This window comes from Nematolebias whitei, chromosome 18 (genome assembly GCF_014905685.2).
Source record: "Nematolebias whitei isolate Nwh7 chromosome 18, NemWhi1, whole genome shotgun sequence".
In the NCBI taxonomy this organism is placed as follows: Eukaryota; Metazoa; Chordata; class Actinopteri; order Cyprinodontiformes; family Rivulidae; genus Nematolebias; species Nematolebias whitei.
This window is the reverse complement of record NC_056515.1, coordinates 14,377,790-14,390,600: the sequence shown is the minus strand read 5'-3', so window position 1 is coordinate 14,390,600 and position 12,811 is coordinate 14,377,790. Positions and strand designations below refer to the sequence as shown.

The 12,811-nt window shown below is 41.4% G+C and overlaps 1 protein-coding gene across 1 annotated transcript in view; it reads right to left on the bottom strand.

The window, feature by feature from the left end:
* The window catches only part of ash2l (ash2 like, histone lysine methyltransferase complex subunit), a 38,506-nt gene that overhangs the window by 24,898 nt on the left and 797 nt on the right, over positions 1-12,811 (bottom strand). The window contains exons 2-8 of the mRNA XM_037692574.1: positions 11,585-11,651; positions 9,050-9,195; positions 8,885-8,973; positions 8,695-8,789; positions 8,350-8,445; positions 2,987-3,082; positions 2,822-2,897 (exon numbers count right to left, since the gene is read on the bottom strand). Of these exons, the coding sequence (XP_037548502.1) occupies positions 2,822-2,897; positions 2,987-3,082; positions 8,350-8,445; positions 8,695-8,789; positions 8,885-8,973; positions 9,050-9,195; positions 11,585-11,651 (665 nt within the window). The remainder of the gene's footprint in view (positions 1-2,821; positions 2,898-2,986; positions 3,083-8,349; positions 8,446-8,694; positions 8,790-8,884; positions 8,974-9,049; positions 9,196-11,584; positions 11,652-12,811) is intronic.

The window sequence follows — 12,811 nt, the reverse complement described above, 5'->3', positions numbered from 1 at the left end:
CAGGAGAGACTCAAAGTAGAACCGCTGCTCCTCTACATCCAGTGGAGCCAGTTGAGGTGGTTTGGGCATCTGGTAAGGATTCCTCCCTAGAGAGGTGCTTCGGGCATGTCTGACTGGGAGGAGACCCCAGGGAAGACCCAGGACAAGCTGGAGAGACTATGTCTCTCAGTGGTCCTGGGAACACCATGGAGCCCTCCCAGAAGAGCTGGAAGAGGTGGCTATGGAAAGAGATGTGTGGACCTCCCTGCTCAAGCTGCTGCCCCGCGACCCGACTTCGGAACAAGAGGAAGATGATGGATGGATGGAATTTTAGTTTTTCATCATTTGTAAGCCATAATCATCAAAATTATAAAAAGTAAACGCTTGAAATTTACAGTGCCCTGAGACGACTTCTGTTGTGACTTGGCACTGTATAAATAAACTGAACTGAATTATGCCACTCTGTGTGTGATGATTCTATATAAAATGAGTTTCACTTTCTGAAATGATTGACCAAAATAAAAAAAAAATTAAAAAAAACCCTGAACTTTTTTACTATGTTCTAATTTTTTTAGATGCTTCTGTGTTACTGCCGTCTATTGGCAAACACAAATGTAATTATAAACCAAGACATTTTAGTTTAAACCACTGAGTCATATGACTAGAGAAGGGACCAGAAGCCGGACATCGAAGTCTCAAAGGATGAACGCCCTCAAATAGGCTTACTGTAGTACAATTTTTAAGTCCTGCAGGGACATGAAGAGCTGCTATCCCATGTAAATGAATGGGACAATTTCCTGACTAAAACAAATTAAAATCCACATCAGATCATTTTTTAAGGTGTTGATTTCTGTTGGTTCACATGATTTGTTCCATGCTCCTGTATGTTCAAATAAAGTTTTTGAAACCTTACATTATTATAAGTTCAATAACTTATTTGAGGCTTTAAAACATGTCATATTACATTATGATTGACAAAATGACAACCTGTTAGGTGGTTGGATGGGTGTGTGGGCAGGGCTTTCACAATGATGGTACAGCTCCCTTAATGCACAAGCTCTGATTCCAAAAATAAATTAAGGCAGACCACCACAAAACATTTGGTTTCAATGTACAGTGGAAGTTAAAGGTCACTTTGTCCACCTTCATTTATGTCAAAACCAAAGCCATTTCATACATTGAATGTGTATTACTGTGTATTACAAAAGAGAGGCGGTTCACTCTTGTGTGTGCTTACAGAGTCCAGTGAAGTAAATTCAGGTGTATAAAAAGACAATGATTTGATAAAGTGGAGAAATGAAAAAGATAACCCCAACTTTACACTGTATCTGCCACAGAATCAGAGGGGTGTCAGTAGTAGGTCAACTTCAGTCTAAAGCAGGGGTGCCCAACCCAACCAGTCAGTCGCAGACAGGTTTCTAGTTGATCGCATGAATTGTAGAACACAACTTAGTTTTTTTTATTTTATTTTACACAGTATTTTATGCTCAAACCTTGACTATAAAAGCGCCCAGCCTCTTTTTAAATTCTCGCGAGACATAACCAGGTCTCGTTTGCAACAGTCACGTTATTTTTGGGCACCCTGACTTAAAATATCTTGTGAGACTTTAGCTTCACGCGCTCACAAAGCCGAGTATGATCACTGGCTGACAAGTTAACAGACAAGCAACATTTTTTTATTTTCACCTGGAGTGGGAGGAGCCAAAGAGGACTATTGTTTTGTTGTTTTCTCAAATATGAAGTCTGTCTTACTTGTCATGCAAGCACTGCCTTGTTCAAAAAGGGTAACTTGGAACAGGACTTCAAGACCACGCACGAACACTATGAGATGCATTTCCCTCCTAAAACTGCTTTACGAACCCATAAAGTTCAGGAGCTGAAAAACAAGCTCGCAGCGAAGCAGACAGTTTTCACCCGGCCCAACACTAAAGGTAAGGCTGCTACGATAGCCTCATACTGGGTCAGCTTCATTCTGACCCAAGAAAAAAGTCTTTCAGCAATGGCGAGGTTATTAACGCATTCATTGAGGATGTGGATGCACTTCCTCGTGATTTTAAAAATAAAATTGAGATTGTAGCTGCTATAAAAAATGTGCAGCAGTCCCAGAATACTGCAGCATGGTGATGTGAGGGGATGGCTGTGGATGTGCAGCTTAAAAAGGACAAAAAACAATGTCAGTGTTTCTTTCTACAATTTGATGAGTCAACCAATATGATGGATGTGGCGCAGCTGTGTGATTTTTATCAGAATGACCTTTGTAGACGTGAATGCCAAGGAGAAGCTCCTTACCATCTTGCCTTTGAAAGGACATGCAAGAGAAGATATTTTCAATGCATTTAAGGAGTTTGTTAATAAGCACAACTTGCCCCTCTTTAAAATAATTTCTGTTACAACTGATGGCGCTCCAGCGATGACGGGTCACACCAGTGGATTTCTTGCACTGTGCAAGCAGATTGAATCATTCCCAGATATTCTGAACTATCACTGCATGATCCACCAACAGGTATTGTGTGAGAAGACTTTAAACAAGAAAGAAGTGATGGATGTCGCCATGAAGACTGCATGCTCTTTATGGGCCAGGAGTCTGCCGAGTCTCCTTACTTGGAGGAGGCAGGTGCAGACCACACAGAACTGCTGCTGCACATGGATGTTAGGTGGCATGTGTGTGTGTTATGACTAGACAAGTAGATTTTGGCAAGCTGCCAACTTCAAAAGTAAATCTTGGTTCAAAAAAAGTTGGGCATCCCTGGTCTAAAGCAACTGCTCTTTCTCCCAATGTGCACAACTCTAGTTTTAAAGTGGTTTGGTTCCAGTTTGGATAGTTACAGGTTTAAATTCTCACCATTGAGCCCAGCAGTTGTGGGAGTTCCAGTGGTTTGTTTCTGAGTGTCATATGAAGGCCCTATGTTTCCCAGATCCTGCAGAGGAAAAACAGTGACACAAATGACACTTTAACTTTTATACAAATGCATACAGCCTGCAAAGTGTGTGAACTCATCTCAGGTACCTGGTCCAAAAGGCCAAATTTTGGGTACTCTTCCTCAGGATCTTTACTGCCAGGATCAGGGTGTTCCTTCATAAGGAAAACATCTCGCTCTTTGCTCTTAGAAAAAAATAAAAAGTTAAAAATAATAATATTACAAAATTATTGGCATGGCAAATTTATTTGTATAGCATCATTAGTACACAGTGCAATCCAAAGTGGACAGACACAGACAAATGCAAATCCATTAAAAGAAAGAACTATATTAAAAAGTAAAAAGAAAATAATTGTATTAAATTTAGTAATTTGTAAAAAGGGCAATTTTAAAAAAAGTTTAAAAATTAACTATTAAAACAGACTGCTAAACTAAAAAAAAAAAATTATGGGAAGGTTGCAGCAAATAGTTATGCTTTTAGTTCTGATTTAAAGGAACCAACCGTTTCTACATGTCACATGTTTCCAGGCAACTGGTTCCAGTTTATAAGCAAAGTAAGTACAGTAGTCTCTCAATACTTCACGGTTCATTGCAGGCTCGCTCTATCCCGGTTATTCAAAAGAAGATAGGCATGGAATTTTTATTTAAAATAAATTATTTTAAATTATTTTGTATCTGCTGCACCCACACTGCAGAATAAACTTCCTGCTGCAGTGTGTCATATCTCAGCTCTGCAGCAGAGAAGTGGGCATGGCCGAGCATGCTGGCAGGTGGCAGAGAGCTGAAATCATGACATGCTGTCTCTTTTAGAACGTTCAGTGTTTAGAAACATTGTTTAGAACATTGTAAGAGTGTGAGAAGGGTTTAAAACGCCTTCATATATATACAGTATATGTATATACTAAAATAAACTACTACTTACTACTTGTACTACTATTCCTACATGGCAGTTTTTCACTTGTCGCATGGCTTAAGGGTATGGATCCCCCGCAATAAACGAGGGACTACTGTATATGGTAAGTGTAAGTAAACTACAGTGGAAACTGACAACAGTCTTGCATTGTTTTGTCTTCTTTGTCTTCTACATTGACCTGGAGGGAATTCTGGTCCCTTAATTTGCTGATACCATGAACACAATAACATAGTGACTATAAGGAGGAACCATGATTATGTAGTGACACGGAAATGTAGCATTGGGTCTCATCAGTATATATAAACTGTGTTTTAATGCACTATAATACAAACCGGATTCCAAAAAAGTTGGGACACTAAACAAATTGTGAATAAAAACTGAATGCAATGATGTGGAGGTGCCAACATCTAATATTTTATTCAGAATAGAACACAAATCACAGATCAAAAGTTTAAACTGAGAGAATGTATCATTTTAAGGGAAAAATCTGTTGTTTACAAATTTCATGACATCAACAAATCCCAAAAAAGTTGGGACAAGTCCATTTTTACCACTGTGTGGCATCCCCCCTTCTTCTTACAACACTCAACAGACGTCTGGGGACAGAGGAGACCAGTTTCTCAAGTTTAGAAATAGGAATGCTCTCCCATTCATGTCTAATACAGGCCTCTAACTGTTCAGTCGTCTTGGACCTTCTTTGTCGAACCTTCCTCTTTATGATGCGCCAAATGTTCTCTATAGGTGAAAGATTTAATCAGCATGTGGCGATTCCGACACGTGGAGACCACACGCTGGACCGTGTTTACACGAACGTAAAAGATGCATACAAAGCCGAACCCCGCCCCCACCTAGGACTGTCAGACCACATCTCAATCTTCCTGGCTCCTGCTTACATGCCCCCGCTGAGACGCTCCAGACCGGTACAAAAGAAAGTTAAATGCTGGATCCAGGACAGTGGCCCCATACTGAGAGATTGTTTTGATCGAACAGACTGGCAGGTTTTCAGAGAAGCTGCTGAAAATGGAGGTTCGCTTGATCTTGACCAATACACATCCTCAGTTCTGGGTTACATTAGTACATGTACTGACACTGTCTCCACTATCAGAAATGTTAAAAGCTACCCAAACAGAAAACCTTGGCTGAATGCAGAGGTGCGTACCCTGCTGGAAGCCAGGAACGCTGCCTTCAGGTCTGGAAACTCAAGAGGAGCTGTGTAGGACAAGAAAAGAGCTGGTTGCTGGTATTAAGAGGGCCAAGGGCACATATGCACAGAGGATCGAGGGTAAATTCATCTCACAAGACCCTCGGAGCATGTGGAGGGGCATTAAGTGCATAACAGATTATAAAGGAAGGAGTGAACAATGCCCCAAAGACCCATCTCTGCCTGATGCCCTCAACAAGTTTTATGCACGCTTTGAAGACCCGAACAGACCACCCAGCACCAGACTCACCTCACCACCGGATGAAGAGCATCTCAGCGTGACCTCAGCAGAAGTAAGGAGTACCTTCAGGAGGATTAATCCGCACAAGGCAACCGGCCCAGACAACATCCCCGGAAAAGTGTTGAAGGAATGTGCTGATCAGCTCTGTGAGGTGCTGGCAGACATCTTTAACACCTCACTTACCCTGGAGACAGTTCCCACCTGCCTGAAGACTGCCACCGTCATCCCAGTCCCAAAAAGCTCTACAGTGACTGGTCTGAATGACTATCGGCCAGTGGCCCTCACCCCGATAGTCGCTAAATGCTTTGAAAAACTGGTCATGACTCGCATCAAAACAACCATCAACATCAACGAGGACCCTCATCAGTATGCATACCGTGAGAACCGATCAACAGAGGATGCAATCTCCTCTGTGGTCCACACTGCACTCAACCACCTGGAGCAGAAAAACTCTTACGTCCGTATGCTCTTTGTGGACTTCACATCCGCCTTCAACACCATGATCCCCCAAACCCTGATGGACAAACTATCCACACTAGGACTAAGCCCCTCCATTTGCAACTGGGTACTAGACTTTTTAACAAACAGACCACAGTTAGTGAGGATCCACAACCTCTCCTCATCCACCATAACCCTCAGCACTGGCTCTCCTCAGGGATGTGTGTTGAGCCCTCTCCTGTTTACTCTGCTCACGTATGATTGTGCAGCTACCCATCCAGGCTGTCACATTGTAAAGTTTGCAGATGATACAGCGGTGGTGGGATGCATCACAAACAATGATGAGTCCAGCTACAGGCAAGAGGTGGAACACCTGGAGAGCTGGTGCAGAGAGAATAACCTTCACATCAATGTGAAGAAAACAAAGGAGATGATTGTGGACTTCAGAAGGAACAAAAACATCTACACCCCCCTGAACATAAGAGGATCTGCGGTGGAAGTGGTCTCCAGCTACAAGTACTTGGGTGTACACATGAATGACAACCTCAGCTGGAGCAACAACACCACCAGCCTGATCAAGAAAGCTCATCAGACTCTACTTCCTCAGACGGCTGAGACGAGCTGGTCTGGGAAGCTCAGTCCTCACCTCCTTCTACAGGTGTGCAGTGGAGAGCATCCTGTGCTCGAGCATCAATGTGTGGCATGGAGGCTGCACAGCTGCAGAAAGAAAAGCTTTGCAGAGAGTGGTGAAGGCTGCACAGAAATCTGTTGGAATCAGCCTCCCCACCATCACAGACATCTACACCTCCAGATGCATGAAGGACCCCACTCACCCAGCACACACACTTTATGCCCCACTCCCCTCAGGAAGGAGGTTAAGGAGCATTAAGTGTAGAACCACTAGACTGAGGAACAGCTTCTACCCTGAGGCTGTTAGACTCATGAATCTCTAACTAGAATAATCACTGTGAAAAACCATATCATGTTGCTGCTGATCTGTTTCATGTTGCTGCTGATCTGTTTCAATGTTGATGTGTTCATGCGTGCACATCTGCTCACAGACTCATGTTCATGTTTGTGCTGATGTTCAATGTTTTTATGTTATGAGTGCTTAGTTTATATTTAGTTGATGTTTTTCTTAGTTTATATCTTAGATGTTATTACTGTTTTTCTTATACATTTTATTGTTGGATGTAACTGGGACCTTGTGTACATAATTTCGCTCCACCACATGTACCACATGAGGTGCGAATGACAATAAAGAAACTCTGACTCTGACTCTGATCTGGACTGCAGGCTGGCCATTTCAGTACCCGGATCCTTCTCCTACGTAGCCATGATGTTGTGATTGCTGCAGAATGTGGTCTGGCATTATCGTGTTGAAAAATGCAGGGTCTTCCCTGAAAGAGATGACGTCTAGATGGGAGCATATGTTGTTCTAGAACCTGAACATAGTTCTCTGCATTAATGGTGCCTTTCCAGACATGCAAGCTGCCCATGCCACAAGCGCTCATGCAAACCCATACCATCAGTGATGCAGGCTTCTGAACGGAGCGTTGATAACAACTTGGGCTATCCTTGTCCTCTCTGGTCCGGAAGACATGGCGTCCCAGTGTTCCATAAAGAACTTCAAATCGTGACTCATCTGACCACAGAACAGTCTTCCATTTTGCCACACTCCATTTTAAATGACCCCTGGCCCAGTGCAAACGTCTGAGCTTGTGGAGCTTGCTTAGGAATGGCTTCCTCTTTGCACTGTAGAGTTTCAGCTGGCAACGGCGGATGGCACGGTGGATTGTGTTCACTGACAATGCTTTCTGGAAGTATTCCTGAGCCCATTCTGTTATTTACTTGACAGTGGCATTCCTGTTTGAGGTGCAGTGACGTTTAAGGGCCCTGAGATCACGAGCATCCAGTAGAGTTTTACGGCCTTGACCCTTACGCACAGCGATTGTTCCAGATTCTCTGAATCTTTTGATGATGTTATGCACGGTTGATGATGATAACTTAAAAGTCTTTGCTATTTTACACTGGGTAACACCATTCTGGTATTGCTGCACTATCTTTCTGCGCAACAATGGTGGAATTGGTGATCCTCTTACCATCTTGGCTTCTGAGAGACACTGACACTCTGAGAAGCTCTTTTTATACCCAGTCATGTTGTCAGTTGACCTAAATAGTGTTAATTGGTCTTCCAGCTGTTCGTTATTTGCTCGATTTCCTTTTTCCAGCCACTTATTGCTACTTGTCCCAACTTTTTGGGGATTTGTTGACACTGTGAAATTTTGAATCAACATATTTTTCCCTTAAAATGTTACATTTACTCAGATTAAACTTTTGATCTGTCATCTATGTTATATTACGAATAAAATATTGACATTTGCCATCTCCACATCATTGCATTCAGTTTTTATTCACAATTTGTTTAGTGTCCCAACTTTTTTGGAATCCGGTTTGTAGTTTGTTTACCAGCATGCTTGTTTTTGTATATATAACATGTTAATATAGTACAATAATTGCTGAGATTTTTTGTCATTTTTTACACCCCCACATATTGTAAGTCAAAAACAGTATAATCCAGCCCCCTGTGTGCACACTGGATAGAACTGACTTATCAGATGGTTGTTGTGCATTTCCAAAGTGATCTAAATTTTATTACCATGGTTTTCACTATGTTGTTGGGCCAGGTGAGCTTCCCCGGTCTCTGACGAGTTGTCAGGCACTCCCAATACTTGTCAATGAATGGTATGATATCCTGCAACAAAAAAAGTAAATGAAAAAAACTTTGTGCGATGAACATTGTAGATCTTTCCAAAATCAGTGCCTTCTCTTTCATTATCCAAGGAGGGCGTCCCGCCCTAGCAACAGAACCGAGCGCCCTGCCTACCAAACCCCACGCCACCAAGGCAGACAGCTCTGCTACATCCGGGAAGCGAGACTGTAGCAGCTCAGAGCGTTGTTGTGCTTCTTCCCTATTTATTTAAACAGAAAGTATCAGTTCTACCTTGTCTTTGGAGAACATGGTCTTGGGGTGTTCATCCTGTGTTCTGGACCGTGATGTAAGGTTTGCCAAGGCTGTGAGGCACATTTCCTTCAGATCTGCCAGACAAAACAATGTATTTAACAATCTCAAACACAAAACGAGGACAAATGAAACTGTGATGAAGTGAAGTTACAGCAAACAGAAGACCTACTTGCTTGCTTTCTGAGGAAGTACGTATTCCCGCTGTGATGGCAGACATTACAATGAAACACATAATTGGTCATGAACGGGAGACAAGTCCTGTGAAACAGAAGGAGGACAGTAAATGATACTTTCCTGCATATTTTACAGTTTTTAACATTTTGCATACACTTACGCAGTATCAATGCCAAACGTGTCTGCAGTGAACCACTTCATGCACAGAGCACACTGTAGCTCCACTTCCCCAAGCTGCCTCCCACTCTCCTCATCTCCAGATCCAGTGAGAGCATCAGCAACTTCTGAGCCGTCACCAGTAGCCTCCTAAAGCAATAAATAAATAAATAACAACAACAACCAAAAAAGCAAATAAACTGTTTATAATAAGGGTTTGAAAAAAATTGCAAACAGATGAATGTTGTGTAGTTGGGCAATCTGACCAAACAAAACAACAATCTTTTTTTTTTCCTCCCTTGTCCTGTCCAGCATTGTGACACTTAGAATTATTGTCTGAGTGTCAAAGTGATGCCCAACAGATTTACTTTCACAAGCAGAGCATTATGGCTGGTCTTAATGCTCCACTTGATATATAAATTAAATTTTATTAGAATTTGCTTTGGGCTTGTTTCAGATGTAATGGACATGGGGATGAAAAACAAAGAAGATAACAAAGCAGAAAAGTGAGAGAAGAGTTAAAATGTAAAGAAGCAGATAGGAATAGAGGAGAGAGAGAGGGATAAAGAGAACACAAATCAATGGTAAATGGTAAATGGACTGTACTTATATAGCGCCTTTCTATCTTATTTCAAGATATTCAAAGCACTTTACACTACAATCTGTGTCCTCATTTACCCATTCATACAGCACTCTAATCAGTGTTTTAGATCACATTCATACACTGATAGGACACACATCAGAGGCTTTGAGGGGTTCAGTGTCTTGCCCAGGGACACTTCGACATGTGACTGCTGGTGGATTCGAACCCCCAACTCTCGCGTTGGAGGACGACTGCTCTAACCACTCAGCCACAGCCGCCCAACAATCAACATAATTGAAGTCTGCCTCTAGACCTACGGAAAGAAAACAAAAGCAAAAAGACAAAACCGATAAACCACAACAACAAACAACATATATAATGATACTTATAACATCATTAGAAAGTATTGTATACAGTACATGGTAATACAAGATATATTTAGTGGCCACCACAACCCAACTGAGTGTGTATCTGATAAACACCTTGTATTGTGAAATTCTTTATCAAAGGTTCGTGAACGATCGGCACATATTATTCAGACGAAGGAAAAAATGACACACAGACTGTAACTTGCTAGAATAATATTTGTCATTTATTAATCTGCCACAAGAAATAACAGCCAAGCAAAAGAGTCATGTACACTCTTAACACACAAATTGATATGAGTATCCCTCACCGTGACAAAATGATCGGGAAGCCTTTCGATCCAATGAGGAGAACTCAATCAGGCGATCTGGCACCGCGCGCTGGTCCAGAACAAGACTTCTAACTCTCTGTTGTTTGATACATTTCTTATATACCTTCTTCCCTGACCGGATCGCGTGAGAGCAGATCAAAGCAAGTTTTGATGGTTGCCAGGAGAACAGATTTAATTAAATCTGTTTTTCCTTCATCAAAGCAATCTGTGCAACAGAGCGATTTCATATAAACATGTCCTTCAAAACCTGGGTCACTGTAACCTGAAAACGGGGCCCCATCTTCTGGCTAGAGCATCCCCCGGAGGACTTTAATTACTCCAAAACACATCTGCAGCACAGGAATGACTGAATAAGCAGATAAGCTGCATCAAAAGTGAGTATAAGTGTGTTTAAATAAGTATAATATAGGTCTAGATTGGCATAAAAGCATTAAAATAATAATTTCTATATCACACCTGAATCTAAACACCTGTGTGAGCATGCTTGTCACTATAAGGTTTCTCCATAATAATGTTCAATAGTGGATGTGGGGACCCACAGACCCGTCCCCACAGGACACGATGGCAACACAGGGAAGACCGGAACCACAGACACACAGCAGTCCCCAAGCCCGGAACTCCGGGAGCCCCCCAACAGGGACACCCGCACCCCCCAGAGAGAGAAGCAAAGGGAAACCCCAGGCGATCCCCAGCAACCACAATGCAGAAACTCCAGGAGGCTGTAGCGACAAGTCAACAGGCCCCGCCGGCAACCCGCCCCTCCAGAGTTGATCCGGCCATGGACACTGAGCCCCGAGGTCATACCACCCCACAACAGAGGCCCAACAGAACCAGGGCACCCAGGCCCTGGCTGCTGAGAGCCGCCAATGCACTGGTGGCAGGGGGGTCCACCACCAGAGGGGAGCACGAAAGGGGGAAGTTGACCCTACATTAAATGGGGGGCCAAAATTGATCCAAGACAAAAACAACAATCTAATAAAATGGACAAGGTGTCCAAAGTATGACTCCTAGTAATAACGAAATGTGTTTTTATGTAGATGTATAAACATACACATATTTTGTTTTTGTTCTTACTTATTTGACAGAGTGAATATTTACAGATACACTGAATATTTTAAGGATCAAAATTATCTTCCTTCAATAAATGCTTTAAAAAACCCTGAAGGACATTTTTATCATGAGTACATGCTTGACAAATTCTTTTGAAAAACATAACCATAATAATAACAATAATAAAAGTAAAAAAATAATAAATTTACCATTCCCTCCTTGCCATTTGATGACTCTGTATCCATGCTTGTAGGCAGCTCCCCAAAGGAAGATTCCCTAAAAATCAGTGGAGAGACCAGATGACTTTAAGTGGGCTATTTTAAATTGAACCTATATAAGCTGTTAAAAACTTATTTTTAAAAAAATCTGCATTATAAGACAGTTTTTTTTTCTGAGAGATATTACAACCTTATGTGTTAAAATGTGCCTAATTTTCATTATTAAAAAACACAAGTGCTGTGTCAGGATACATTACTCTAACCTACCAAGATTAATTTTCCTACAAGTTTTGGTCCATCTCTGTTGTTTAATTAATTATATTTTAAGTAAGATGTTAAAAATAGATTTTGATTCTTTTTTGTATTTTTAACAAGGAAAACATCCAGCCATCCATTATCTTTACCCACTTTTCCTTTTTGGGTCACGGGGGTCGCCGGTGCCCATGTAAGGAAACATGTTGACAGCTAAATATCACCACTGAAAAATAATTCCCCTGTGCTCAATAGGTTCAATCATTTGTCCAAAATGTACAGCTAACTTGTTACCTCACGATGAACAAATCTTGAGATTTTTCTTCTTCTATGCTAAAATTTATGCATTTTAGCATAGAAAACACATTCCAATGGTTGGAAATCTATTATACTGGGAGAACACAACTTGTCACAACACCACCACCAGATGCGTGTTAAACATTTATCTATTTTAATATTAAAATAAGTTCAGCTCTTTTTCACACAAAACACTACTTAAGTTACTAAAGACCATCAAAGTGTTAATGTACAAATACAGACACCTAAAATTATGTTGACATGTTCAACATTGAATAAAGTAAACCACTTTCTGTACCACAGATTACTTGACATTTTGAACTTTTCACTGGTATAATCATATTTGAATAACTGTGCAGAGATTTGGAGAGACTGTGATGGACTTGCGTCCAGGGTGTACCCCGCCCCTCGCACAGTGATTGCTGGACATGGGCACCGGCGACCCCCGTGACCCAAAATGGAATAAGCGGGTAAAGATAATGGATGGATGGATATTTGGAGAGATAATTGTAAATGCTCATTGTGGTCATTATCTATATTATTGTAAAACATTGCTATTAAGAACAATACCTAGCACTGGTTACTGAGGTCATGTAAATCCCCTATTCATAAAATAAAAAAAAAGTTCAATCTTCACAATTTAATAAAGCAAATGAGCAACAACTTCCT